At 37.5% G+C, this 14,981-nt stretch overlaps 1 protein-coding gene across 1 annotated transcript; it reads left to right on the top strand.

Moving 5' to 3' along the window:
* The first annotated feature begins 3,788 nt into the window (after positions 1-3,788).
* On the top strand, positions 3,789-14,060 carry LOC142372624 (uncharacterized). Its single transcript, XM_075455579.1, has 6 exons — positions 3,789-3,860; positions 4,017-4,052; positions 4,143-4,445; positions 5,503-5,826; positions 12,564-12,698; positions 12,815-14,060. Exons 1-6 carry the CDS (start codon positions 3,818-3,820, stop codon positions 13,153-13,155), a joined length of 1,182 nt encoding a protein of 393 aa, XP_075311694.1. The 5' UTR covers positions 3,789-3,817; the 3' UTR covers positions 13,156-14,060.
* The last annotated feature ends 921 nt before the right edge of the window (positions 14,061-14,981 follow it).

A 14,981-nucleotide genomic window follows, 5' to 3' on the forward strand; every position in this document is an offset into this window, starting at 1 on the left:
AAGCATCACTACATCAAAAATGGAGATTTGATAAAGGATTATGAGGATGGTGGCTTAAAAGCAATTGATTTTGAAATTATGAATGGTATATTGAAGATCAAATGGCTTCGTTCTTTTTTAAGAAATCATGATGAGATATGGTTCTCGCTACCTTCTCTTGTTTTTGAGAAAGTTGGAGGCATTGATTTTCTCTTAGTCTGTGATTTTGAAATTTCAAAACTGCCCATAAAATTATCCAAATTTCATCAACAGCTTTTGTTAAATTGGAAACTGATGTTCAAGCATAATTTCAGCCCTCATAATGTACCATTGTGGAATAATCGGGTAATATTGAGTGGAAGGAAGTCTGTGTTTATGGAAGACTGGATGACTAAACAAATTTGGTCTGTTAGACACATAATGGATGATAATGGAAACATTCTTGAATTGAATTATTTTAATGCTAAATATAGCTTGTGTTGTTCCAGTGCGACTTATAGGAAAGTTATACATAATATCCCACAAGCCCTTATCCAATCCGTAAAGAACAATATCTTGATCATTCCAACTCCAAATTTACATAAAATAAAATTAGATGATTTGGACCTAGTAAGTGATAAATGTAATAATACATTTTTAAGACAGTATTCAGTAAACACCTTATACCCAGGTATAGCAAGAAGCTCATTCATTCTTAGAAATTATAACAAATGTGAAAAATCAAATATTCGGACAAAATACTTAAAATTCCCAGTTCCCCCAAAATGTAAAGAAGTTCATTTCAAAAGTATAAACAACATCTATCCCTCAAATGAATTTTTAAAAAGAAGATTTAAATTTGTTGTAGAAAACTGTTATAACTGCAAAATAAATTTGGAAACAACAGAACACCTATTTTATGAATGTGAGACTGTCCAAAATTTGTGGAAATCTCTACATGACTTATTATCATCCAGTTCCATGAGCACAGATTTTTGGTCTTTTCAAGATATCCAAGTAGGCGTAATCCTCAAAGATAAGAAAACAGAGTTCTTGATAAATAACCTCATCATCATCACAAAATTTTATATTCACAAGTGTTGATATGCCAAATCCCCACCTTCATGGCTTGCATTAAAAAATAATATATCCTCATTACAAAAATGTTTGAAACATATAAATAATCCCCATGCAAATAAATTATACACACTCATAGAAGATCTTAACCTGTCCTGACCTCTTGTAACTGTTTAGAAGTTATTTATTTTATTCATTTATTTTTTATTATCCCCCTTTTTATTTTATTTTATTTTTATCTTGGGCATTTAAGATCCTTCAAGTTGTTTTTCTATATGTGGAGGTGTAAATATGTAAAGTTAAAAATAATAATTGTTTACTTCTGAGTATGTCATTGTTTTGTCTATGTGACATTTGAAAAAAATAAATAAATAAAAAAAAAATAAAAAAAATTCCCTCAGGGGTGCAGCAGAGAGAAAGCTGGCGGCTTTTTCCGGGTGGTACTGCACTCTAGGGCGGCGCCAACGAAGCAGTGCAGAGCAGTCAGAATGAATGTGGTACTATGAGATCCACCTAGATGCAGCCATTGCTTTGAATAGAATTTTTTATATTTTTTCATTTTAATTTTCCTAAAGGCAGGATAAATTATCCTTTCAAACGGCACTTGGTTTGATTTTTTAGACTCACTAGATTTTTTTAAAATACACATTTATTGTCAGTATTGCATCACAAGTGACGTCACGCATGTGTCATCACTTTACGGCATGGTCAGTCCTAGCGCTAAAAATAGAAATAAAGAACAGCAGTTGGCAGTTGTAGATTGGTCGGTTGCACGGGAAGCTAATGTTCATTCAGGATCCTCCTTAAGAGGCCCTTTTGGCTTAGAACTAGCCTCTGGTTTAGCTTTGGTTGTTGTTAGCAGCACCAGGTTAGCACTCTGGCACAGTGGACGAGTGCCGTAAAGCAGCCGGTCGTAATCAGCCGTGCGTTCTTCAGATTCCGTTAGCTAGATGCTAGCGGAGACCGACTCGCAAATGCCAGACCTGTAAGAAAACAGAAAGATATAAAGGTTATTGTACTTTTGATATAAACCCACATCCCTCTGTCAGAAATCACAGTAATATTTTCAGGTTTCAGCCGCTAGCGGGGACATTTTTTTGAATTATTAGCGCCAGCCCCATGGCCAATCTCATTCTGCACTCGCTCGCCAGCGCCCCCAGACAAAATCAACTGAACTGCAGCCAAATTTTGTATAATGGGGCGAATAGGAAGCGAAACGGCTGTCTGTAAAAGGGCTGTGGGTGCAGCCAGTGAGGTGTTGTGTACGTGTCTGTATGTGTGAAACATGTTTAATTGTGCGTTGTGTTTAATAGTTCGACGGTGATGACAGTGACGGTGGAAGAAATACAGATCAACATCAATAGGGTTACAACATTTCACAAAGAGTGAGGATTGATTTAAGTCTTCTTGTTAAAAATCTGTGAAAGAGAGTCATCAGCAACAGGTGCTGCCTCATGAACAAACTTTGAGGGTGAGGTGTGAAACGTCTAGAAGTTCCTCCTCACTGTGTCTGGTTTACTGTATGTGTGCAAGGTCTGCGGTGAGTTTGGTAATGACACTGCATTAGTTAGTGGATAAAAATGGACACATCCCCAAGCCTATTGAATTCGTCTAAACGTCATTTCAAGGCACCTTAACTACATACTAATAAGTGCTTATTAGTCTGAATAAACATAGTTCACTATGACAAAAATGTCATTGATTTTCAGTTGTTCAGGTTTTCAGAGAGTTGGAGATGACTTGAGAAGAGAATAAGAGCTCACCAGAGTTTTGGGAGTTTCCCAAAGTCTCAGGAGAGAGCGGAAAGACGAGAGGATGAGCGGTGCCGAAGACGACAGAAAGAAGGACCCAAAGAAAGACGAGAAAGAAAGACCCTAACAAAGAAACAGAATGAAATAGTCTGAAGATACACGTTTTCCGTGTTTTTGTTCGTCCATCGTCATCCATGTCCTTTTTAATAGGGTTCAATAGGGTTACAACATTTCACAAAGAGTGAGGATTGATTTAAGTCTTCTTGTTAAAAATCTATGAAAGAGAGTCATCAGCAACATGTGCGGCCTCATGAACAAACTTTGAGGGTGAGGTGTGAAACGTCTAGAAGTTCCTCCTCACTGTGACTGGTTTACTGTATGTGTGCAAGGTCTGCGGTGAGTTTGGTAATGACACTGCATTAGTTAAGAAAGGCAAAAAGATTCTCACTGTTGAAAGTGGATAAAAATGGACACATCCCCAAGCCTATTGAATTCGTCTAAACGTCATTTCAAGGCACCTTAACTACATACTAATAAGTGCTTATTAGTCTGAATAAACATAGTTCACTATGACAAAAATGTTTATTTCTAGTTTGACGTTAACAGTTCTATGTATGAAAATTGTTGGTGACAATCTGGAAACTAAACAGTTACCTAATAAGAGTCTTATTAGGGTGTCTTATTATAAGACACCAGTGTGCTACTGAACGGGAATCATGTCACCTTCAATGTACATGGCATCAACAAGATACTAAAGCAGGAAATTGTGCCCCTCATTGTGAATCAGGACTTTAACGCATATTTAGTTTTAAACCAAAATGTATTTTAAACTTGTCCAGTATGTTAAGCTGCAAATAGATAGACGCATATGCATGGCTTTGCTTCTGCAGCTTTTGTTCGTTGTACTTTAGAAGTTTGTCATTCCAGGAAATGAAAAAACATGTGAAGTATATCACTTACACCCCCAGCAAGTAGTTATATTTTCGTCTCGTTCAACAAGAATCGCTCAGAGGATCTTTTGTGGTTCAGTCATGTGTCAAACTCAGAGAAGCTTCCTCTATTTTTTGGCCATTGGTAAGATGCATTTTCAGTATTTTTCTCTTTTTAATATACTAACAGAACGAGTAGGAGAAAAGGGAAAATGTTTTAAAGATCATCGATGCTCTTTAAGTGATAGAAGACTAACATCTGAGCATGTTTTTTAACATTAGACATTTTTCTCCTTTACAGCTACTCATACCTCTGTCTCACTTTCAGATGCTGCAGGTCAGTCAGTTCACAAAATTACTATTACATGATAAACGTTTGTGTAAATAATATTACAGAAATATTGCATGATTTTCCTCCTTTTCTTAGAGGATGATATCAGATTGGCTACGCCATGCTATGGAAAAGTTGAAATCAAATACAACAACACCTGGGGAACAGTCTGTGATGATAACTGGTCTCTGAAGGATACTAAGGTGGTGTGCAAACAGTTGGACTGTGGTACAGCACTGGAGGCCCCTCAATTAACTCGCCATGGTCAAAGAATTGGAACAATCTGGCATGGTGATTTTAACTGTTCTGGAAGTGAAAGCTCTCTAAGAGAATGTTGGAACAGTGGATTTGGGACACAGAGCTGTGGACGTGATAGGGACGTAGGTGTCGTCTGCTTAGGTGAGGAACATGTTAAGTCATAACTTTGCAATAATTGTATCCTCTCTACTTCTACACTGTATATTTGTTAGTCAATGAATATTTGGTAGTGAAACTCAGATTTAGAATTTGGACGAGATTGATTTTGCAGTCATACTTTGAAGGATATCTTTGATTCAATGCGGATCAGTTCACACTTGTACTGTAAAGAGAGATATGCTGCAGATAAAGCAGGATGACTTGAAGAATCCAACAAAAAATCATCCAAAACAATCCAGGAAATGATGACTTAGGAAAAAACTCGAACTGATCATATAGACATGCTGAGATGGGTAAACAGATAGAAAGAGAAAAGCAGCACACTTAAGAACTGACAAGACACAAGTGGTGACAGAGGACAAAATTACATGCATGCAAAAGAAGGTAAAACCAGCATTACATATGATGTTGGTGTAGATTCTCAATCATCCAGGACATGGTAAAGCTGGAAGCTTGAAAAGAGGGAGACTGGCCTTTTTTCTTCTTGAAGATATCTTACAGAACCAGAAAAAAAAAAGTCTAGCTGCCTTTATTCAGACACTTATGGTTACATCTGAGAGAAGAGATCCTTCAAAGAAACAGCTTTATCTTTTCTTAAACAAATAAGACTAGTTGTAAGTCTTGCCTTGAGCTAGGTTTGTTTGTTAAAGCAACTCTAGACAAGTTTGTGGACCTTAAAACTATGTACTTCTGACTTGTTTGTGAGTATTAAAGAGTTTAAATCTATTACAACAGCAACTGCAGAGGAGAGCAACACTCACTATCAGAAACAAAATGATGTGATCTGGCTAAAATAATTGAATTTATCATTAGTGCCTGTCATATGTAACTAGAAAGTCAAATGAGCAAGCAGTTACTTTATTTCTGAGTATTGAAGGAGTAGCTCTGCTCCCCGATCCCTGACAAGTATATTTTATTTTGTCTGTTTTGAGCTGCCACACTTTAGGCAGTCTGAAATGATGGCTGGGTATGTCTCAGCCAAACACTGTTCTCATCAATGCATTACTTCTTTAATTTAACTTCCCTTTTTTTTATGCAGGGTCAGTGCAGCAGCAGCAGCCAAACATCACCCTGACATCTCCTAATGGAGGACTGGTCTGGAATAATGAAGTTGCAGAGGTCATATGGGGTTACAGCTTTGTTATCACTTGCTTCACCAACTTTAACTACACTCAAGGTCATTTCATCCTCATCTTCTCTGACTCCAACAAAACCGAGTCAGCAGTCAACAAGTCAGCCTCGTTTCACTTCCCTTTTGCTAAATCTGAAGATCAAGGCCACTACAGATGTGCGTATGAAATAACGCTGCCAACCAGGAAGTTCAAGTCTAAGGAGTCAAAGCCAGTCCATGTCGTCATTGCATGTAAGAAGACCGTGCAACTCAATTTTTGCAAAATGTCATCAGCAATTACATGAGGACTCATGATTCACTGGTTTGAGTGGAACAAGTTGAAAGTGAGACCAGTTTATTAACAGTATCTTTGGTAATACTGTTGAGGATAAAGGAGGTGTTCATTGTTTTTGTTTTATTTTCACCATTTAGATCAGTTCACTCTTAAACCAATACAGTATAAAGCGCCAGTACAGTAATACAAGGAAAAATACTTGAAATGAATGAAAACAACTGAGTTATTATGCTATCTCTGCACAATCAAGCAAGATGATAAGAGGGTTCTGGACTTGAGCAGAGGCATTTCAGTGTCTATTCTTGTCTATATGTGGGTTATCAACGGGTGCTCCAGCCTCCCCTCACAGTCCAAAGACATTCGATAAACTTTTATTGGTGGCCGCCCATTGACTTTTATAACCTTAATTTAAACTCGGAGATATATTGAGGAAACAACCTCATTTACAATAGAGCTGAGACAAAAAAAACACAAAAAACATCTGAAGACACGATTACAACACAACATTGAGAACATAAAATAAGCTTAACAGAAGTGATAAGATAGACTGCGAAAACATAGAAGTCTAATTAAAAACAGGAGCAATAGGAAGTAAAATAAGGTGTGATTATGGATTTAAAATTTCCTTATGATATGAGTGTGGCAAGTTTCAGATGGTTTTGTAAGCTATTCAAGGTTTGAAGTGCGCAGTAAGAAAAACTGGACTTTCCAAATTCTGGGCAAGCAGAGGGAACTTTCAGTGTGAGCCAGTCCTTTGAGCTTGTTTGATAAAGACTTGTATTAAAAGATACCAAAGAGTTAATATAAGATGGTACGAGACCAGAGAGAGCTTTAGAAAGAAAGAAATATCAGTGCCTATCACGCCTATTAGACAGAGATGTCCATTCAACTTTAGAGTACAGGTCACAGTGATAGGTGTTGTAGCTGATGCCTGTAATAAATCTCAGGGCTGAATGATTGACGGTATTCAGTGGATGTAAAGTTCTTGCTGATGCATGTCTATATAAAATGTCTCCATAATCTAAAACTGACATAAAAGTTCCCTCGATAAGTTTCTTCCTACAATGCAGAGGAAAGGATGATGTGTTCCTGTAAAAAAAGTCTATTTTTTTGTCTTAGTTTACTTACTAGATTAGATATATGATATTTGAAAGTGATTTTTGTCATCAATCCAAAACCCAAGATATTTATATTGACTGTCTTACGGTGACTCTTCCAATGGTTGTACCATTACTTGTGGAGATAGTTTGGTTATTGTTGGGGATATTTTTTGATTTAGTGAAAAGCATGAATTTAGTTTTACCTTCATTAAGAACCAGTTTGTGATTATTAAGAGCAACTTGTAAGTCAGTGAAACAGTGCTGAAGGAGTTCAATAGCAGAGAGTACAGAGTCGGATCAAATCAAATCAAATCAAATTTATTTATATAGCACATTTCATGTACAAACAGATGTACAATACAAAATAGTGTCATCCGCATAAAGATGGATGCTACAGTCAGTGACAGTGGTTACAATGTCATTGATATATAATGAGAAAAGGACAGGTCCAAGGAGAGATTCTTGGGGGGGACCTTTTGCAACATGAGCAAAGTCTGACTCAACATTACCGAGAGTCACACATTGCTGTCTGTTTGCAAGGTAACTTTTAAACCATTTAAAAGCGATATTATCAAATCCAATATTGAGAAGTGTAGTTAAGAGCAGTTCATGGTCAACTGTATCGAAGGCCTTTGAGAGAGGCCCCATATTATGGGGGAAATTTTGGGTCAAATTGATCGAGATATATGTGAGTAAAAATGAATATAAATATGAACGAATTTATAAATGTATATATAATTAATATAAATATAAAAATGTGACACACAAATAAATGTATATATGTATATAAATATACATACATTTGTAAATATATTTTCGAGATTTTAAAATAATTCACAGCTGCGTGCTTTAAAGCAGACTGCAAGAAAGCTGGAGAGACAGTGGCGTTCCTCTAATTTAGAAGAGTCTCAGTTAGTCTGGAAAGATAGTTTAATAACGTATAAGAAAGCCCTTCGTAAAGCTAGAACTGCTTATTATTCATCATTGATAGAAGAGAATAAGAACAATCCCAGGTTTCTTTTCAGCACTGTAGCCAGTCTGACTAAGAGTCCGAGCTCTGCTGAGCCAGTTATTCCTTTAACTCTCAGCAGTGATGATTTCATGAGCTTCTTTATTAATAAAATTGTTTCTATCAGAGAGAAGATTGATGGAGTCCTTCCCACTATTATTAGTGATGTATCATCAAGTACAGCAGCTTTAGAAGTATCTTTAGAACCTGATTTGTATTTAGACGGCTTCTGCCCAGTTGATCTCTCTGAACTAACAACAGCAATAGTCTCTTCTAAACCATCAACTTGTGTTTTAGACCCAATCCCAACCAGACTGTTCAAGGAGGTTTTCCCATTAATTGACACTTCCATATTGGATTTGATCAGTCTGTCTTTGTTGACAGGATATGTACCTCAGACTTTTAAGGTTGCTGTAATTAAACCTTTACTTAAAAAACCTACTCTTGATTCAGAAGTGTTGGCTCATTATAGACCTATATCCAATCTCCCTTTTATGTCTAAAGTTCTTGAAAAAATAGTGGCAGCTCAGCTTTGTGATCATTTACACAGAAATAATTTGTTTGAAGAGTTTCAGTCAGGATTCAGAGTGCATCATAGCACAGAAACAGCACTGCTGAAAGTTACCAATGATCTCCTCTTAGCCTCTGATAGCGGACTTGTGTCTGTGCTTGTCCTGTTGGATCTCAGTGCTGCATTTGATACGGTCGATCACAGTATCTTATTACACAGACTTGAACATGTTATTGGGATTAAAGGAACTGCATTAGGCTGGTTTAAATCATATTTATCTGATAGATTTCAATTTGTTCTTGTAAATGAAGAATCTTCCTCACACACCAGAGTAAGTCATGGAGTTCCCCAGGGTTCTGTGCTTGGACCGATTCTTTTTACTTTATACATGCTTCCATTAGGTAACATTATTAGACAGCATGGCATAAATTTCCATTGCTATGCTGATGATACTCAGCTGTACTTATCTATAAAACCAGATGAACCCAATAGGTTGGTCAGACTACAAGCATGTCTTAAAGACATAAAGACCTGGATGACTCAGAACTGTCTGCTGCTAAATTCAGACAAAACTGAAGTCGTTATCTTTGGACCTGAGCGTTTCAGGGAGAAATTGTCTAGCTATATAGTTACTCTAGATGGTATTTCCTTGGCTTCTAGTTCTACAGTGAGGAACCTTGGAGTTATTTTTGACCAGAACTTATCATTTGACTCGCATATAAAACAGGTTTCTAGGACTGCCTTCTTTCACCTTCGTAATATTGTTAAAATCAGGAACATCTTGTCTCAGAGTGATGCAGAAAAACTAATTCATGCATTTGTTACTTCAAGATTGGACTACTGTAATTCTTTATTATTGGGCTGTCCCACATATTCTCTGAAAAGCCTTCAGTTGATCCAAAATGCTGCAGCCAGAGTTCTGATGAGAACTAACAGGAGAGATCATATTTCTCCAGTTTTAGCTTCTCTTCATTGGCTCCCTGTTAAATTCAGAATAGAATTTAAGATTCTTCTCCTTACATATAAAACTCTTAATGACCGAGCTTCATCATATCTTAAAGATCTCATTGTAAGATATTTTCCTAACAGAGCACTTCGTTCCCAAACTGCAGGTTTACTTGAGGTTCCCAGAGTTTCTAAAAGTAGAATGGGAGGCAGAGCCTTCAGTTATCAGGCCCCTCAATTGTGGAATAAGCTGCCAGTAAATGTCCGGGAAGCAGACACCCTTTCCACTTTTAAGACCAGGCTTAAAACTTTCCTTTTTTATAAAGCTTATAGTTAGGTCTGTTGAATCTGATAGTGTGTCTGCTAGTGTGTCTTGTTCTGCCTCCACCTCTGGCACCCTCTATACTTTCATTACCCCCTACCCGAACCAGGGTTTGAATCCCATGCCCGCTTCTCTTACCTCTTTTATTTCTCCCCCTACCCGAACCAGGGTTTGCATCCCCACCCCGCTGTGACTGGTGTGCAGTTGGTGAGAGGCTGAGGTAGCTTGTGGCTGTAAAAAGATGGTTGTTGTGGTGTGAGGAGCAGATCTATATAGGGAGTATAGGGAATTACTCACTGTCTGGTCCTTTACTTTATTTTATTATTTATTTTTTCGTTAGCACAAGTTTCTTGTGTTTACCTTGAATAGGGATGGCTCATGTGATCCTGAAACATCCCATAGTTAAGCTGCTATAGGCCTAGACTGCTGGGGGGCCTCATCTGACACACCTTTCCTCACTTTACTCTCTTTATGTATATGTGATATTATTGTGGTCATTAACTCGTGTTTCCCTGTTCCAACAGATATCCTTTGAATGGTGTTACAGTGCCGCCGTCGCGGTGGCCCCCTGCCCCCCTCCCCATCCCCCCCCCCTCCCCCCCCCTTTCCCCCCCCCCCCTTTTTCTGTCTTCTCAAACCCCAGCTGGTCGAGGCGGATGGCCACCCTTCCTGAGTCTGGTTCTGCCAGAGGTTTCTTCCTGTTAAAAGGGAGTCGTTTCTCTCCACAGTCGCCTCAGGCACGTCGCTCAGGCCGGGAGATTGGACCGAAAAACAAAAAGTTTTCAGTGCAATCTGTTGGTTTTCTTAGCTAGGAAATTGTTTTTGAATTGGCTCTATATGAACGAATTGGATTATTTTATGAATTATGATTATTATTAATTAATTGAATTCCAATTGGCTTGAATTGGACTTACTATCTAAGTGCCTTGAGATGACATTTGTTGTATTTGGCGCTATATAAATAAAAATGAATTGAATTGAAATTGAATATGCTTGACTTTGTGTGTGCAGTCTGGCAGTCTGCATTCATGGATCCATTTTTTGCATTTGTGGATCCATTTTTTGCTCTCGTGTCCATGGCGTAATTTTGACACACTCCTACTGTGCTGCAAGATGCACAAACAAATGCATGCCGATTTGAATGTGAACAGCGGCACAGCCCTCTATTCACGGAGCATCCACCAGATGGCAGTGCACAGGGCAATGGCAGTGCCTAGCAGTACAAGACAGAGGCTTTGGACGATCAATATGGAGTCGACAAGTGGAACAACTGGATGGGTATGACTAGCAGTTTAATCATTTATTTATTACTTTTCCTAAATCCCTTTGGCTAGGCAGAATGAAAGATAAAATGTATTAAACTTATTAGTCCAGGGTATTCTTCATTAAGAATGTGTGCCTTGCACACTGCCATCTGGTGGATGCTCCGTGAATAGAGGGCTGTGCCGCTGTTCACATTCAAATCAACATGCATTTGTTTGTGCATCTTGCTGCACAGTAGGAGTGTGTCAAAATTACGCCATGGACACGAGAGCAAAAAATGGATCCACAAATGCAGACTGCCAAACTGCACACACAAAGTCAAGCATATTTATTTTAAAATCAGGAAAATATATTTACAAATGTATGTATATTTATATACATATATACATTTATTTGTGTGTCACATTTTTATATTTATATTAATTATATATACATTTATAAATTCGTTCTTATTTATATTCATTTTTACTCACATATATCTCGATCAGTTTGACCCAAAATTTCCCCCATACTTTATGGACTATTTTTGATTCTCAGGATAATACGGGACAAAGTGCGTCCCTTTTCAGCTCAATACGGGACGCGTACATTTGTTTCTAAATACGGGATTATTCCGTTTTTCAAGGGACGGTTGGCAACCCTAGACAGAATCTGGATGAGCAGCTTTATTCCCGATTAGCATGCTAAATGACCTGCTTGTAGATGTGCTAAAGCTAGCTTGCACAGTTCATGCTAAAAATGCAGCAGCACTTCTTAATTCCACGTCTTAATTCATTTTAACAATATGAACATCAGCATTGGTTAACATCAACAATATTGCCCATAGTATCGCAACATTTTGGCACAGCTTGTGGTTCTAAATGTTTATGAAACAAAAAATGAAACTATTATAATTGTTACGCAACTTGATGTTGTTTATTACAGAAGCCCTAAACGGCCATAGAAACATACATTTTATTCTATCCGTTTTCCCGTGATAACGAGATAATTTGCCTTCGTTTTCTCGTGATAACTACATAATTATCCTCCGTTTTCCCGTGATAACGAGATAATTAATTCGAGATCTCGAGAAAACGACCATTGAGTTAATTTACCGGTGGTTTTCGAGGTCACTTTTTCTCCCCAGTCCGCCGATCATTGTTTTCTTGAGATAACGATATAATTATCTCGTTATCTCGAGAAAACCATCAGAAAAAAGTTTATATGTACCACGTCCGCTCTGGGCTTCCGTAGTTTATAGTGTTTGTTGATGCAGTTGATACAAAAGTTAATCACATTAACAATACATGAGCTCTGGTCTTCTACATTAGGGAAAAGTTTAGCTGGTGGCATTAATAATTGTCAAGATAAAAGTGTTTGGGTTTTTTTTCCATAAAAATGATGGAAAGACTAGGGTTGGTTTTAATATGTTTTAATTGGATGATAAATTAATTTGTTGTCTAATGATTTCAGCTTGTATATCCACTGTAACAATGCAAACAGGAGGTGACTCCAAGCATGATGCAAATTTACCAAAATATGGTTGTAACCCTTTTGTCTTCTAGTGCCTTTGATGGTGCTGATCACTTCTGTAAGCAGTGGAATCCTATCGCTACTGTTGGCCGTCTTCTTGGTGGTTTGTCTGGTCCTCAGGAGAAGACGACAATATAAACTGCCTGAGACCGTGGTCCAAACTCAAAGTCTGTGCTCACCAGTACACACATTTACAGATAAATGTTTCAGGCTTTTTATAATATGGAAGGAATTGTGTACGTTTTAACTTTATGGCAAATATTTTGGTCAATTGTTGTTTCAGTGGCTGTCACAAACTCTTATGAAGGGGATGAGGAGGACGAGGAAGAGAGGGACTATGTGAACATTGAGCAAATGGACAACACAAGACAGATGAACCCAGCAGGAGGAGTGGAGGAGGATTCTTGTTCTGATGATTGTGATTATGAGAATGTGGAGTGTGATAATGATGGTTATAGTAAGGCCATGGAGGTCTCTGTTTGTGTAGATGACAACACTGAGGAAAATGAAGATGAAGAGGACACCAGTGAAGATGAAAATGATTATGTAAACTTAGCAGAGTCAGTTGCTGAAGACAGTTTGGACATTTATGGAGAAGAGCAGGATTTTTATTCAAATATTTAGTTTTTAATTAATCTTAATATAGACAGAAATTTGGAGACAGAATTCAGACCCATATACCTTTATTCAGCCATACTATATTTATTTGTGCTCAAATATTCTTTAAAACATGAAAGTAGGTGATATCTCTCAGAAACCATAACCACAGCTCCAATTCCTCTTCTCCTTAAAGGGATAGTTCGCCTCTTTTGACATGAAGCTGTATGACATCCCATATTAGCAATATCATTTATGAACATTTACTTACCCCCTGCTGCGTCCTGTGAGCCGAGTTCCAGCCTCGTTTTGGCGTTGACGAAGGTAGTCCGACTAGTTGGCTGGGATCGCGAAAATAAAGCGTTTTGCTTCTCAAAACAATATGCGTTCAAAAGAGTAATACATTTGCATCACAAAATCGTTAGCCAGAAAAAGTCAGACCTCACAATCGTTTGTGACAATAATAATATAATCAGTCTGACAAGAGAGAAAACACACCACCTGTTGTTGATCTCAGCATTTTCCCCTTCTTTTCAGAACATAACTATAATGTTGTGACAGGCCCCACGGCTGAGTTCTCTGACGTATTGCTATTATCATAATGACAGTACAAAACTCACATAAGTGACAGTATTAGTGTCATTATAAATAGTGTTACACTTGTTATTCTCATTCTGTGCAATGTGACCAAATGTCTTCACCTTTGTCTCTTTTTTTGCCATTGTTCGAGAAGTCTTGTAGTTTTCTCAGATGCAATGTTGCAGCAAACCTAAGGTGTGCTGCTCTGTTCTTCCTCCTGACAAATCTTCTAAACAAGTCATACTTGTTCCAGTCATCCTCCAATTATACTGTCAGGAATTTTAACAATTAACCGAGGCCCGTTGAGTCTCTGATTGAGCTCTATGTTGTTTTCAGTTCTTACTTTCTGTTTTACATGACTTTTTATATATATATATATAGATATATATATATATATATCTATATATATATATATAGATATATATATTCCATTATCGGTGTCATTAACTTTGTGTCTGTCTTTTTACATTCCGAGAGCAGATATCACTGTCTCACTGAACTGTTCTTTCACAGCTCCAATTGGTGGAGGAAGAGGAAAAGATGAAATGTCTGGTTACGCTGAAAGTCCCTTCCAGTTGAAAGGGAGTTCTTCTTTTAGTCTAACCGTATCAATGATTAGATGCAATCTGTTAGTTTCCTTTTCGAGGTTACTTATTTTTTTTTCATGAATCAGCCTTTTATGAAGACAGTTGGGTTCTGTTAAATGAACTTCTTTACTTAATGTATAAAGTGACTTGAGATTACTTTTTTTACGAGTTGGTAATATATGAATAAACTGTAGTCACTTAAACAGAGGATGAAATTTTATGGAACTACCTATACATTTCAGGAAGCACATTGAGTTGCCTGTGGTATGAAATGCGTTATATAAATAAAGATGCCTTGCCTTTTATCTGATGCACAAGGAAATTGTAGTTTATTTTAAAAACGGGTGTATTTCTTATAATTTGGAGTGGTAAATACTAAATTGAGAGTACAAGGAGAGATTTAAAGGGGTGGAAAACACATTTATGTGATCAGATTTTAAATATGCAATTGTGAAATTGGTGAAAATGATATTTTACAATATTTGATAGCGCCCCCACTTGGTGGCCATACCCATATGGGTATAGTCACATAGCTGAAGTCAAGAGCTCTCTATAACAGTTGGTCCCATATCTGTAGCCTTTTCTGTTAATGATTAAAAAGCCTTCTAAATTGCACAACGTTCAGGTCAACGTTCAGAGGTCAATATTTCAAGGCAGGACCAGCCTTGAAAGTAAGCCGGTGCAAGG

Source organism: Odontesthes bonariensis, chromosome 22, assembly GCF_027942865.1.
Source record: "Odontesthes bonariensis isolate fOdoBon6 chromosome 22, fOdoBon6.hap1, whole genome shotgun sequence".
NCBI lineage: Eukaryota > Metazoa > Chordata > Actinopteri > Atheriniformes > Atherinopsidae > Odontesthes > Odontesthes bonariensis.

Bases quoted from the DNA above. Each gene is read 5' to 3' on its own strand.
- LOC142372624 (XM_075455579.1), top strand. From the start codon at position 3,818: ATGTGTCAAACTCAGAGAAGCTTCCTCTATTTTTTGGCCATTG. The intron at 5,827-12,563 runs GTAAGAAGACCG...TTTGTCTTCTAG, and splicing joins AGTCCATGTCGTCATTGCAT to TGCCTTTGATGGTGCTGATC. The intron at 12,699-12,814 runs GTCTGTGCTCAC...TTGTTGTTTCAG, and splicing joins GACCGTGGTCCAAACTCAAA to TGGCTGTCACAAACTCTTAT.